The sequence below is a fragment of the Pseudorasbora parva genome, chromosome 14, assembly GCF_024679245.1.
Source record: "Pseudorasbora parva isolate DD20220531a chromosome 14, ASM2467924v1, whole genome shotgun sequence".
Lineage (NCBI taxonomy): Eukaryota > Metazoa > Chordata > Actinopteri > Cypriniformes > Gobionidae > Pseudorasbora > Pseudorasbora parva.
The window spans coordinates 37,424,809-37,437,889 of NC_090185.1; the positions used below are offsets into that span (position 1 = coordinate 37,424,809).

The 13,081-nt window shown below is 40.1% G+C and overlaps 1 protein-coding gene across 3 annotated transcripts in view; it reads right to left on the reverse strand.

Moving 5' to 3' along the window:
- Positions 1–514: 514 nt before the first annotated feature.
- mark1 (MAP/microtubule affinity-regulating kinase 1) overlaps positions 515–13,081 on the reverse strand; it is a 144,303-nt gene continuing 131,736 nt past the window's right edge. For 2 of the 3 annotated variants that reach the window (XM_067416348.1, XM_067416349.1), the window contains 2 exons: positions 9,844–9,888; positions 515–3,591 (listed from right to left, as the gene is read on the reverse strand). In XM_067416348.1, coding sequence (XP_067272449.1) covers positions 3,249–3,591; positions 9,844–9,888 — 388 coding nt within the window. In that variant the 3' untranslated portion in view covers positions 515–3,248. The remainder of the gene's footprint in view (positions 3,592–9,843; positions 9,889–13,081) is intronic. The other variant, XM_067416350.1, reaches the window with a different exon arrangement.

Genomic DNA, 13,081 nt, shown 5'->3' on the forward strand with positions numbered 1-13,081 from the left:
TCAAGAGACTCTAATTAACCCACTGATGTCTCATATGGACTACTGTGATGATGTTTTTATTCCCTTTCTGGACATGGACAGTATAGTGTGCATACACTTGCATACGCTCTCGGACTAAATATAAAATATCTTAAACTGTGTGTGAAGATGAACGGAGGTCTTACGGGTGTGGAGCGACATTAGGGTGAGGAGTTAATGACATACATTTCATTTTTGGGTGATCTAACCCTATTGTTCATGAAAATGCCACAATTTTCTCTAAATGCAATTGATTGATTTTTGTCCGATTTTGGGCTGAAATGTGACGAGGGCATTTCTATAAACTGTTCAAATCGCCCTGCACACAGCATTTGCAGACTCATTTAGCAGACAGGGATATTCACTACATCCTAAACACAGAGGATCATGTGCAAAACACAAGAACAAGAATGTTCAGTTTTCCTTCATGACGACCAAACTACTTAATGATATAATTGAGGGTTTGTGGGAAAAAAAGGACACAAAACATCGTAGCTCAAAGACTCATTTCAAGTAAGCTTTAATGTGCTCCGGTGGGACTGAAGTTGAACCACAGTGGCCCAAGGGATTTTCCGCAGAAATGTACAGTACAATGTCAAGAGAATAAATGGGAAGAGTGTGTATGGAAGGATGAAATGTGTTGAGTTCATTGCATTTTTTGGAGATCCTCAGCCTTCAGCTTCCTTCCCATTCAAACGGTTTCATTTAGGGGTGAAAAAAGAAAGAAATTTGACCTGGAAATGTACCGTCACAAAATGAAACATCACAGTTGACATTCGAACATTCAATGCCTCTCTGAGCTTTAATCACAGCTTTACCCTTTAATATTTTCAGTCCTTTTTCTCAAACTACGGAAACTTGACCTCATCTTCCCTTACAAGTGTGCAGTCACGACCTCTTTAATCAGCATTACAGTAATACAACATAGACAGCATTGCACATTTAACCTTCGATACTTCAGTACAAAAGAACTAGTAGAAAGTACCAGTACGAGTGGTTGTAATCCATCATCATCATCTTCATCATCACCACTTATTACAAAACAAATGACATTTTACCAAAACGAGAAAGAAAAAAAAGTCATGCATTCTCTGGTTTCTACAGTTAATAAAACAAGGCATAAAATGGCTTAATAAATAAATTTCTTGTAGTTATTAGTTGAAGCTTTTCTTGATTTTGAAAGGGAAATGTTGCTCCAAACACACCTGATGTCAGTCTCGGAGGATGTTCTGTAAGGAATGTTAATGTAGACGCTCATTTATTATTTTCTAGCTGATCTGTACATCCAAACCATCTGCATCTGGGAAATACACCGCCTGCTCTACGAACACTTAGTCGGATGTTATGATCACATCTAATTCTCACTGTGGATTAAAAGGATAATTCACCCAAAAGGAAAGCTCTGTCATTATTTGCTTACCCTCATGTCCTTCCATGTGTGTTGCTATTTCTCCATAGAATAGGAAAGTAAACGTATTAAACTCAACTAAGCGCAGCAAATTTTTTAAGTGATTAACTATTTGCCTTTTGGATTGTTACAAAAGCCGTTTCCACCAAAATAACCCAGAAGATTTTGTCTCAGGAACTTTTTTGTCTAGTTTTTCCAGTACCATGAAGATTAGTCCGGTGACGTAGGACTGCGCGCGACTTTCCAGTTCCGGCTGGATTTCGCCCTCCGCATATAATCGTAATAAAGCCTGAACCTCGTCGTCGTATTTTTTATACTCTATTGTTGATTTGAATAGCAAACGACGTTTAGGTTGAAATAAAATACAGAGTGAGCTCAAGCAATCAGCATGTTCAGCGCCCTTGTCCCACTCCTGAAAGTTCATGAGCAGGGCCGTTTTGAGGGGGAAATGTTTACCCGAAACTTCATTTAGACCCTGGTTACTGCGGTCGAAACAATAGGCCGTAAAAAAAATACTACCTTCCACAGAAGAAATGCCATCTTGCGCAGATATAGTGAGTCTCCGCAGTAGAGAGCAGGAAGTAGAGCCGCGATTTTAAAAGCCCGCCCACACTCACAGATGCAGAACAATTATTTATATCAGTGTGAAATAAACAGTTATGGAAATGTAGAGATTAAAGCTCCCATCTCCTCTCGAAAATCCAGAAAAAAGACGTCAATCAGACTTCACTCAGACGTCAATCTCAGCTGTCAATCATGACGTCACCCCCCCGTTTATATAGAATTGAATAACTAACTAAAACCAAACTTATGTAAAAAACGAAATGAAATGAATTTTTTTATGAAATCAGCAAGATAAAAACTGCCTTAAGTGACAGAAATCATCTTAGAGAAAAATGATCTGAAGTATAATTTGATTGTTTAGTTTGTCTCGTGTGTCCCATTACATTACTTGGAGCGGGCTGGGTTATTGAGCTATACTGGCACCAACAGACGTTTTAGCGTCACTTTTCAGGACGTGTACGGCACGCTTGGACGAAAAACCGAGTACCACCCCAAAGTCCCTCGTTCCTGGGGAAAGTTCCTGCGGTGGAAGTGTAGCGTATGGCTATTGCACACAAGTTGCATTGTGTGGAACTTTATGGTGCTTTTGGTCATTTCTGGAGCAAATTCTTCTAAAGGTTCCAGTTTCTTGAAAAATAACAGCATATGGACTTGATCACACGAGGGTGAGAAAATAATCAAATTTCCATTGTTGCATAAACGTTTCCTTTAAAAACAATTGTACATATAAAAGAACTATTAAAACTGAGTGGTGTCAAAGTCTAAAAAAAACGAAACAAAAGAAGGGAAGATAGCAACAAACTAAACAAGTATGACACATTGAACATAATATTTCTGTACAGAGCTCAATAGTGACTATACAACACCTCCACATAAGTAGGCTGAAAGTCTTGTATTATACAACTCTATGATCAATTCAATACAACAAAACATTCTATATCTTAACTGTACATGTGGAAAAAGTCGGGTTGAAGTTCGTTACAATAATTAGCTCGGCAGATTTTTGTCCTGCCGACCCTGAAAGGGCTTCGATATTATTGCAAGATGGTTGTTTTAACCAGGCGTATATGCTAGAGGTCATGACGATCGGGCTAGGGCGTTTTTTTTCTCTTTTCATCTTTTTGCATTCATATTTTTTCTCCACTAAACATTACAGCAGTAGCTTACAGAAGCAGGAACTCAAAATGGCGCTCAAACTTCCTGGCGAAATTCCTTTTTAGTGTTGCCTATAGTTTTGTATTTTTTTCAAACCCTTTGCTTACAGCTTGAGCTCATTGGCAATTTTCGAAGCGATGTTCTTGAAGGCGATGGACGTTCCCGATATGCGTTTGAAGCGAACACCGTTGAGAGACAGGCGGGGCAGTTTGCAAACCTCCATCTCCCATTGGACGAGGCTGTCCTGCCGCGCGTCGCCGTGCACGCAGAACAGCAGGAAGCGTTCGCGCTGCTCGTAGTCGCAGTTGTTGGCGTCCAGCACCTTGCGGATTTCTCTCATCATGTCTCCCGGCTCCATGGACGAGGTGGTCTTCATGCTCCAGGTGAAACGCAGCGATCGCGGCTTCGAGTCACGACCTTCCTCCTTGGGTTCTCCGGATCCGCTCCTGATGACAAACACAGAAGCGTTCAGAGTGTCAGGATGATCCTCATCACAGATACTAAACCATGAGCTCTGCTGAACGGAGTATTGTATAGTTGAGGCTCGTTCACACCAAGAATGATCGCTATAAAGATTCAGATAACTACATTAGTGTCCACACCTGCTCACGATATCACTTAAAGGGTTAGTTCACCCAAAAATGAAATGTCTGTCATTAACTCCTCCCCCTAATGTCGTTCCACACCCGTAAGACCTCCGTTCATCTTCACACACAGTTTAAGATATTTTATATTTAGTCCGAGAGCGTATGCAAGTGTATGCACACTATACTGTCCATGTCCAGAAAGGGAATAAAAACACCATCAAAGTAGTCCATATGAGACATCAGTGGGTTAATTAGAGTCTCTTGAAGCATCGGAAATACATTTGGGTCCAAAAATAACCAATCCGAATCAGGAATCAATACGCTGATTCATAACCGTTTGAATCTTTATTTGAGGATTGAACAAAAACGCAGAAGAGAAGACAATGCTGAATAAAGTCGTAGTTTGTGTTATTTTTGGACCCAAATGTATTTCTGATGCTTCAAGAGACTCTAATTAACCCACTGATGTCTCATATGGACTGCTGTGAAGATGTTTTTATTCCCTTTCTGGACATGGACAGTATAGTGTGCATACACTTGCATACGCTCTCGGACTAAATCTAAAATATCTTAAACTGTGTGTGAAGATGAACGGAGGTCTTACGGGTGTGGAACGACATTAGGGGGAGGAGTTAATGACAGACATTTCATTTTTGGGTGAACTAACCCTTTAAATTCATGACTGCTGCAGTTTTGCCGCTTTAAATGCTTGAGCTCTCTAAAGTCAGGTTGATTATGATTGGCTGTCAATGTTTTATATATATTTTTTTGATACACCAAGCAGGCACAATATTATGATAGGTGAAGTGAACACTGATGATCTCCTCATCTCGGCTCCTGTTAGTGGGTGGGATATATTAGGCAGCAAGTGAACATTTTGTCCTCAAAGTTGATGTGTTAGAAGCAGGAAAAACGGGCAAGCGTAAGGATTTGAGCGAGTTTGACAAGGGCCAAACTGTGATGTCTAGAGGACTGGGTCAGAGCATCTCCAAATCTACAGCTCTTGTGGGCTGTTCCCGGTCTGCAGTGGTCAGTCTCTATCAAAAGTGCTCCAAGGAAGGAACAGTGGAGAACCGGCCGCAGGGTCATGGGCGGCCGAGGCTCATTGATGCACGTGGGGAGCGAAGGCTGGCCCGTGTGGTCCGATCAAACAGACGAGCTACTGGAGCTCAAACTGCTCCAGAAGTTAATGCTGGTTCAGATAGAAAGGTGTCAGAATACACAGAGCAGCTCAGTTTGGTATGGTACTGGTCAATACTGAGACCATTTGTCTTCTCACAGAAAGCCTAATATTATCCGCTTGTTAAGTCGTGACGTAAGGAACGCCGTTTCTGGGTCGAAGCCTCAACTCGTTTCACTTGAGAATGCCATTGACGCCTGTTTATGAGCGCTATTTTTTCATATTAAACATCAAACATTTAAAAAAGTTAAACATTTTAAATGCTTACAGTCTACACAACATTATCTATGGTCACAGCGTTACAGACATTAATATTTTAACGATTTATAAAAGATGAATCACTGTCTGGTCATCTGGAATTTTGATATGGAGAAAAAGGTTATTATTATAACTTTTTTTGTAGTATTACACCACATTGTGTGTGTATATTAGCACCGTTTGTAGTTTTTCTTGTGGTATAAGATAGAGCGTTTGGACCCGGAAGCGCTGCCGCTTGACGTCAGCCGTAACAACCAGATATTGTATGAGGTAGTTGATTGACATAAACCTTTAATGTCAAGGTTTGGTTGTACGCTAATATAGGACAATTATTATATAAATTAAAAATTGTTATAATTCTATGACAAGAGGAAAGTCCACATCACAACTACTGTATAACGACACAGAGGAACAACGTTGTTGGAATCACTTTCAGAGGCATTTTTTTATAATAATAATAATAATAATGTGTTCGATTTATATAGCGCTTTTTAAGCCAATGGGCAAATTTGGCCAGGATGCCGGGGTACACCCCTACTCTTTATCGAAGCACATCCTGGGATTTTTAATGACCACAGAGAGTCAGGACCTCGGTTTAACGTCTCATCCGAAGGACGGTGCTCTTTGTCAGTATAGTGTCCCCATCACTACACTGGGGTGTTACGACCCACACAGACCACAGGGTGAGCGCCCCCTGCTGGCCTCACTAACACCTCTACCAGCAGCTACCTGGTTTTTCCCAGTTAGTCTTCCATCCAGGTGCTGACCAGGCTCAGCCCTGCTAAGCTTCAGTGGGAAACCAGTCTTGGGCTGATGAACAAAACCAGTCTTGGGTTTTGTTCATCAGTTTTTACAACTGATGAACAAAAAAACATTGACAGCCAATCAGACAACCAACCTGGCTTTAAAGAGCTGAGAATATAAAGCTGTACACAAAACAAATCTTTCAAATATAAATCTGTTGGTTTGTATGCTAGTATAATTGTTATTGGTGCAAACGTATGGGGGTAGATTTGTTGCGTTATTCCAAACAAATAGATTGTTATCCACAGATAAATGTCAAGGAGATAAAAAAAAATGAAATAAATTCACAAATAAATAGAATGAGATCCACAAATATATGCAGGAGTTTCACAAAAATGAATTAGATTCACAAATAAATACAATGAGATTTGTTAATAAAAAAATACCCACACATATTTTTATGTCACAAACACACAACTCTTGCATTTGTGAATCGCTTCCTGTGCATTGGTGGATCTCTTTTTGCACATTTGTAAATCGCAGCACAGCGCGTGGATTTTTTTTAAAGATTTCTAGTGTCTAGACCACAGACTGTAAAAAATATGGACGTAGTGTCCGTGACGTCAACCATAGGATTCTGAAGCGCAAAGTAGAGACGAGCAGTTGCCAACTTAGCTGCACGTCACTCCCGGATAACAGAAAATGGGCAAAGAGGCGGGACATGGGCGGAGTTGATGACCAACAGACTGCAGATAAATGGCTATCCACCTGTCACTCAAAGTGGCCACGCCCTTAATTATGCAGAACTTTAAGGCTTTATATAATGTAAACTATTGAGTTATAAAATACCCCCTAAAATACCCCCCTCACAGTTGTAATAAAGGGGAAAATTAGTCGTATAGACCAAAACCACAATTTGTACCAGGCTATAAATTTTTCTTTTTCTGCTGTAAAGTTGGGCATTTTAACATGGGGCTCAATGAGAATCTGCTCCTTCTGGAGCCTGTCTCTAGTGGCCAGTCGATGAATTGCACTTAAAGTCACTTCAGTATTGGCTTCAACAGAAACTGGGGGAGGTTGCTGGTTGGGCTAGACTCACACGAATCCACAAATGTAGCAGAAGCCATCAACAAATGCTCAGGAAGCGATTCACAAATGAATGCAAGGCAGAGTTGTGTGTTTGTGACATAAAAACATAAAAACATTTTTATTCACAAATGTCATTGTATTTATTTGTGAATCTAATTCATTTTTGTGAAAGTCCGGCATATATTTGTGGATCTCATTCTATTTATTTGTAATTTATTTCATTTTTTTGAATCTCTTGACATTTATTTGTGGATAACAATCTATTTGTTTGGAAATCTACCGCCATACAAACAGACCTTTAAGGGCCGTTCACACCAAGGACGATGACTTTTTAATAATCATTCTAATTCTATGAGAATAGGGAAGTTTGCAATCACTATAATGATAATGGCAGAGGATCGATATCCATTGAACCACTGTCAGTAATATTTCCACCCGACTCCTTCCCCTCCAGCGTTTTTTAAATAAAATTTGCCATATCGAGTCCATTAGCACCCTCAAAGCTTCAGTCTTATACCTCTTTCTGGGTCAACATTTCATTCTGTAGCGTTGGGAAGTTTTGATTTATATGCTGTTTAATGTTTGATGGTTGCGTTAGCTTACATGTGTGCAAGCAATGCTTCTATCGTTTGCTTCTTTGCTTGTTGTTTGATCCGGAAAGTCTGTACTCATTCAGAAGATGGGTAATAGTGCCCCCTACCGTATAACAGTGACAACATGGATTGAGTTAAAGAGCTCAAGCATTTAAATCACCATAGGAAATGACTGTGGTGCGCGCTTATAAGAAACAAAGTTATTATATTTTAGTGTGGCTGGTAATATATTGTTATAGTTATCTTTAAATCAGATGTTCTTGGTGTGAACGGGTCTTCGCAACTTCACAGAAACTAATAAGGTTGATGAAAAAAAATCAGGTGGCAAAAAAGCTAACACATAACATACAATAAATTAGGCACACAATAGTGCATATGTTGGGACGTGGAGTTTCAGTATCGGTTCTTCTCTACTATAAAATGACTGACAAATGAAGAAGGTTGTTTAGAGTTTAACATTCTACAAACCCGATTCCAAAAAAGTTGGGACACTGTACAAATTGTGAATAAAAAAGGAATGCAATAATTTACAAATCTCATAAACTTATATTTAATTCACTATAGAATATAGATAACATATCAAATGTTGAAAGTGAGACGTTTAGAAATGTCATGCCAAATATTGGCTCATTTTGGATTTCATGAGAGCTACACATTGCAAAAAACTTGGGACAGGTAGCAATAAGAGGCTGGAATAGTTAAATGTACATATAAGGAACAGATGGAGGACCCATTGGCAACTTATTAGGTCAATTGGCAACATGATGGGTATATAAAGAGCCTCTCAGAGTGGCAGTGTCTCTCAGAAGACAAGATGGGCAGAGGATCACCAATTCCCCCAATGCTGCGGCGAAAAATAGTGGAGCAATATCAGAAAGGAGTTTCTCAGAGAAAAATTGCGACGTTAGAAGTTATCATCATCTAGAGTGCATAATATCATCCAAAGATTAAGAGAATCTGAAACAATCTCTGTGTGTAAGGGTCAAGGCCGGAAAACCAAACTGGATGCCCGTGATCTTCGGGCCTTTAGACGGCACTGCATCACATACAGGAGTGATACTGTAATGGAAATCACAACATGGGCTCCGGAATACTTCCAGAAAACATCGTCAGTGACCACAATCCACCATGCCATTCGCCGTTGCCGGCTAAACCCCTATAGGTTAAAAAGAAGCCGTATCTAAACATGATCCAGAAGTGCAGGCGTTTTCTCTGGACCAAGGCTCATTTAAAATGGACTGTGGCAAAGTGGAAAACTGTTCTGTGGTCAGACAAATCAAAAAATATGAAGTTATTTTTCGAAAACTGGGACGACATGTCATCTGGACTAAAGAGGACGCTTCGTTCAGAAGCCTGCATCTCTGATGGGATGGGGTTGTATGAGTGCGTGTGGCATCCAGATGTCATCTTTTTCAGGGAAGACCTTGCATTTTCCAACATGACAATGGCAGACCACATACTGCATCAATTACAACATCATGGCTGCGTAGAAGAAGGATCCGGGCACTGAAATGGCCAGCCTGCAGTCCAGATCTTTCACCCATAGAAAACATTTGGCGCATCATAAAGAGGAAGATGCGATAAAGAAGACCTAAGACAGTTGATCAACTAGAAGCAACTAGAAGAAGTATTAGACAAGAATGGGACAACATTCCTATTCCTAAACTTCAGCAGCTAGTCTCCTCAGTCCCCAGACGTCTGCAGACTGTTATAAAAAGAAGAGGCGATGCCACACAGTGGTAAACATGGCCTTGTCCTAACTTGAGATGTGTTGATGCCATGAAATTTAAAATCAACTTATTTTTCCCTTAAAATTATAATTTTTTCTCAGTTTAAACATTTGCTATGCCATCTATGTTGTATTATAAATACATTTTTTTAAATTTAAATGTTCCACATCATTGCATTCTGTTTTTATATACATAATTTGTACAGTGTCCCAACTTTTTTGGTATCGGGTTTGTATTTTAGAAAGACAAAAGACAGCTCTCGATGGTTGAAAAACATGCAAAACACACCAAACAATCAGAAATCTCACACACACACACACGCACGCACGCACGCACGCACACACACACACACACACTCGCATGCAAGCAAGCACACATGCGCGCACACGCGTCACACACTCAAATACTGTACAGTCGTCATCTGAACAATTTGGATCACCACTGACTCTTGTCGACTGACCTGAAGGGGCACATGACAAATTCTGAACGAATCACAGAGGATCAATAGAAACCTCACCTCAAACTGTACGCCCGACCACGGGCCTCTCCTTCACTGGGTAACCTTGGGAAATATCAGAGGTCATATTGAGAAAGCAGTGGACAACTAAACTCAAAAACCAAAGCTTAGTACAAGTCAGCTGTTCTAAGTGAAACAACACAACAGATTCTAGGCTACTGTAAACTGCTAATATTTAAGGCCTGCTCACAACGAAAAATGATTACTGCAGCCATAACTATATTAGTGTCCACACCAGAAGATGATAATATTCTGTTTTACATTCTGTCGTGCTGCAATTATGTGACTTTAAATGCTTGAGCTCCTTATGGAAATGTCATTAATGTGGCCAATGAAGGCCTTTCTAAACCATCGGATTTCAACAAAAATATCTTCCTTTGTGTTCTGAAGATGAACAGAGGGCTTACGGGTCTGGAATGTAATTAATGACAGAATACAATTTTTTGGGTGAACTAACCATTTAAAGTCGGATGGATTTTCGATTGGCTGGTAATGTTTTTAATGTTCATCAGCAGTGGTCAATTGACGCCTGTTTCACACCGCAAGCGTGAGCAGCACTTCAGCGTAACTACACCGTGACTGCAGCTGCAGACGCGCGAGAGCATTCACACTGGAAGCGTTGGTGCAGCGTCACAGCAGCGGCTCCCACAATGATAGAGCCTATACCTGTCTGAGTATTAAATACTAAACTAAAATAAATTATTATATTTTCTGGGTAGTTTACTTTACTTTTTATAATACTTTCACCCAAACTGAATAATTAAAACAAGTTTAAATGGGTAAATCTTCTACAGATGATTTTTATTCTTCGTTTTCTTTAATGACATACTCCAGTTATTGTTAAAACACACCACATGTGCTTCTTGTGTGCATTTTGAGCGCTTTTGTGATATTATATTTATTTTGTCCATCAAAAGTGTGCTTTCGCTTTACACCGTGACTGCAGCTGCAGACCGAGAGCCTTTACCTGTCTGAATATTAATACTAAACTTAACGAAAGTTTGTTATATTTTCTGGCTAGTTTACTTTATTTTTTATAATCATAACCATACTTTCACCCAAACTGAATAATCAAAACAAGTTTAAATTGCTAAAATGTTCCACAGATATTTTTTATTCTTCGTTTTTTTCTCTGACATACTTCAGTTATTGTTCAAATACACTACACGTGCTTCCTGTGTGCATTTTAGGCACTTTTTGTGTGAAATCACATTTATTTTGTCCTTTAAAAGTGTGCTTTCACTTTAATTGAGCGTCAGGAGCGTCAGCAGCGCAGCAAAAATAGGCTTGCCGCCGAAACCCCCGCTTCACTGCTGCTCACGCGACGCTCCTGCTTGACGCTCACGCGCTGCTCCTGCTCCCGGTGTGAATGCACTCATTGATTAACATGGGCGCCGGAAAAAATACGCGCCGCTCACGCTTGCGGTGTGAAACGGCCGTAAGGCTTGGTTTACTACACAACATTAATTCGCTAAAAACTGCGTTTTTCCCTTGAGTTCTTCACGTACATATGACGACGTAAAAAAAAAAAAAACTGCTCACACAGATCTGCAAAAACAATTAAAAACGCTGTATTACTCAGGTCAGGCCAGTAGATGGCATATAGCTGCATTTAGACTGAACACGTGATACACATGCGCATGACGTCATCATTTTCACAGAATCATGTTTTTTGTCGTTTTTGTAGTTAAGGAAATGATAATGGTATCGTTTTTAAAAACTTCCACTTTGAATCCCGTTTTCAACAGTTAGCATTTTCCTGCCCCCAAAATACTTTTATAGTATACATTTGTAGATGTTTTCCGTTTTTAGTTGAAAATGGTGTTGTGAAAGCGGCTCCTCAATCGCAGGATTGATCTGATCATGACAGTAATGCTATCTGTCAGGAAGTGCTACCAATGCTACACTGAGGTTAAGTTAAGGGTTTAGATTAAGGTTAGTATTTGTTTTAGTGTTTTGCAGGAAATAAGCACTGCGACTGATACGACGAATGAAACCTTTAGACTCGGATGAAGACAGGGTTTGCACTGAACTGGGTTGCCAAAAATAATCACACAAGAAACTTGTGGTTTCAGAGGTCACTCTTCCGTTGGAACTAGACTCGTGATTATAGTTTATAAAGGTATAAATATGGATATTTTCTTACACAACACATGGATTCGCTTCAGAAGGCCTTTATTAACCCCTGGACATGTATGGAGTACTTTTATGATGGATGGATGCACTTTTTTGGGCTTCAAAATCTAAGGTACCGTTAGTCGCGTTTCCACTGTCGGGCCAAAAGCGGGCGTGCTAATGCGTGCCAAAGCCTGTCATTTTCTACTGTCACTTCCGGGGGTTGATCGGGCATGGTTGGGCTTCCTCAGGACCAACGGCCAGGTTATATTGGCCCCGGGTTCCCTCAGTTCGAGCTAGAGGAGTGGTTGTGAACAAAGGCGGGTTTAATCTGAGTCTGCAGCGGGTCGGATGATTTCATATATACGGTAACACTTTATTTAAAGGTTCAGTTATTAACTAGTTGCTTATTATCATGCATATTACTAGGATATTGGTGTTTATTAGCACTAATAAAGCTGATATTAATGCCTTATTCTACATGACCTTATTCTACATCTCTTAGTCCTACCCAATACCTAAACTTAAATGCTACAAAAACTACCGTACTAACTATTAATAAGCAGTAAATTAGGAGTTTATTGAGGCAAAAGCCCGATCATTTGAATATACTCCAGGGTTTCTACTGATAGAAAGCCATATGCTAATCGCTGAAGTAACCCTTTAAGTAAACGACGAAAAAGCCAACAAACGGCAGTTTCCAGTGATTTCTTTCTGATTCGTTTTCTGATAAACTTCCATGTGTTGGTGAAAGCATGGGTGTGTGTGATTGTTCAGAGAGGCGTATAACAGGCGGGTTTTAGTGGAGCGCAGCAGAGTTTTTGAGTGAAGACTCAAATCACAAATAGCGAACGATCAAGAATGGTGACACAAAATAAAACGTGGCTCTTTTGTAAGCGGATTTAAAAGGAGAACTATAATGTATGGCGGAATAGCACTTCTGAGAGTACTTCGACTCGGCGCAGTAAAAAGGCATGCCTGAAAAATCCTCCCTCACATCTCCCCCTCAGCCCCTATTGACAGAAATGAGAGAGGGAGGGGGAGAGGCGTGCCTTTTTACTGCGCCGAGCCGAAGTACTCTCAGAAGTGCTATTCCGCCATACATTATAGTTATCCTTTTTAA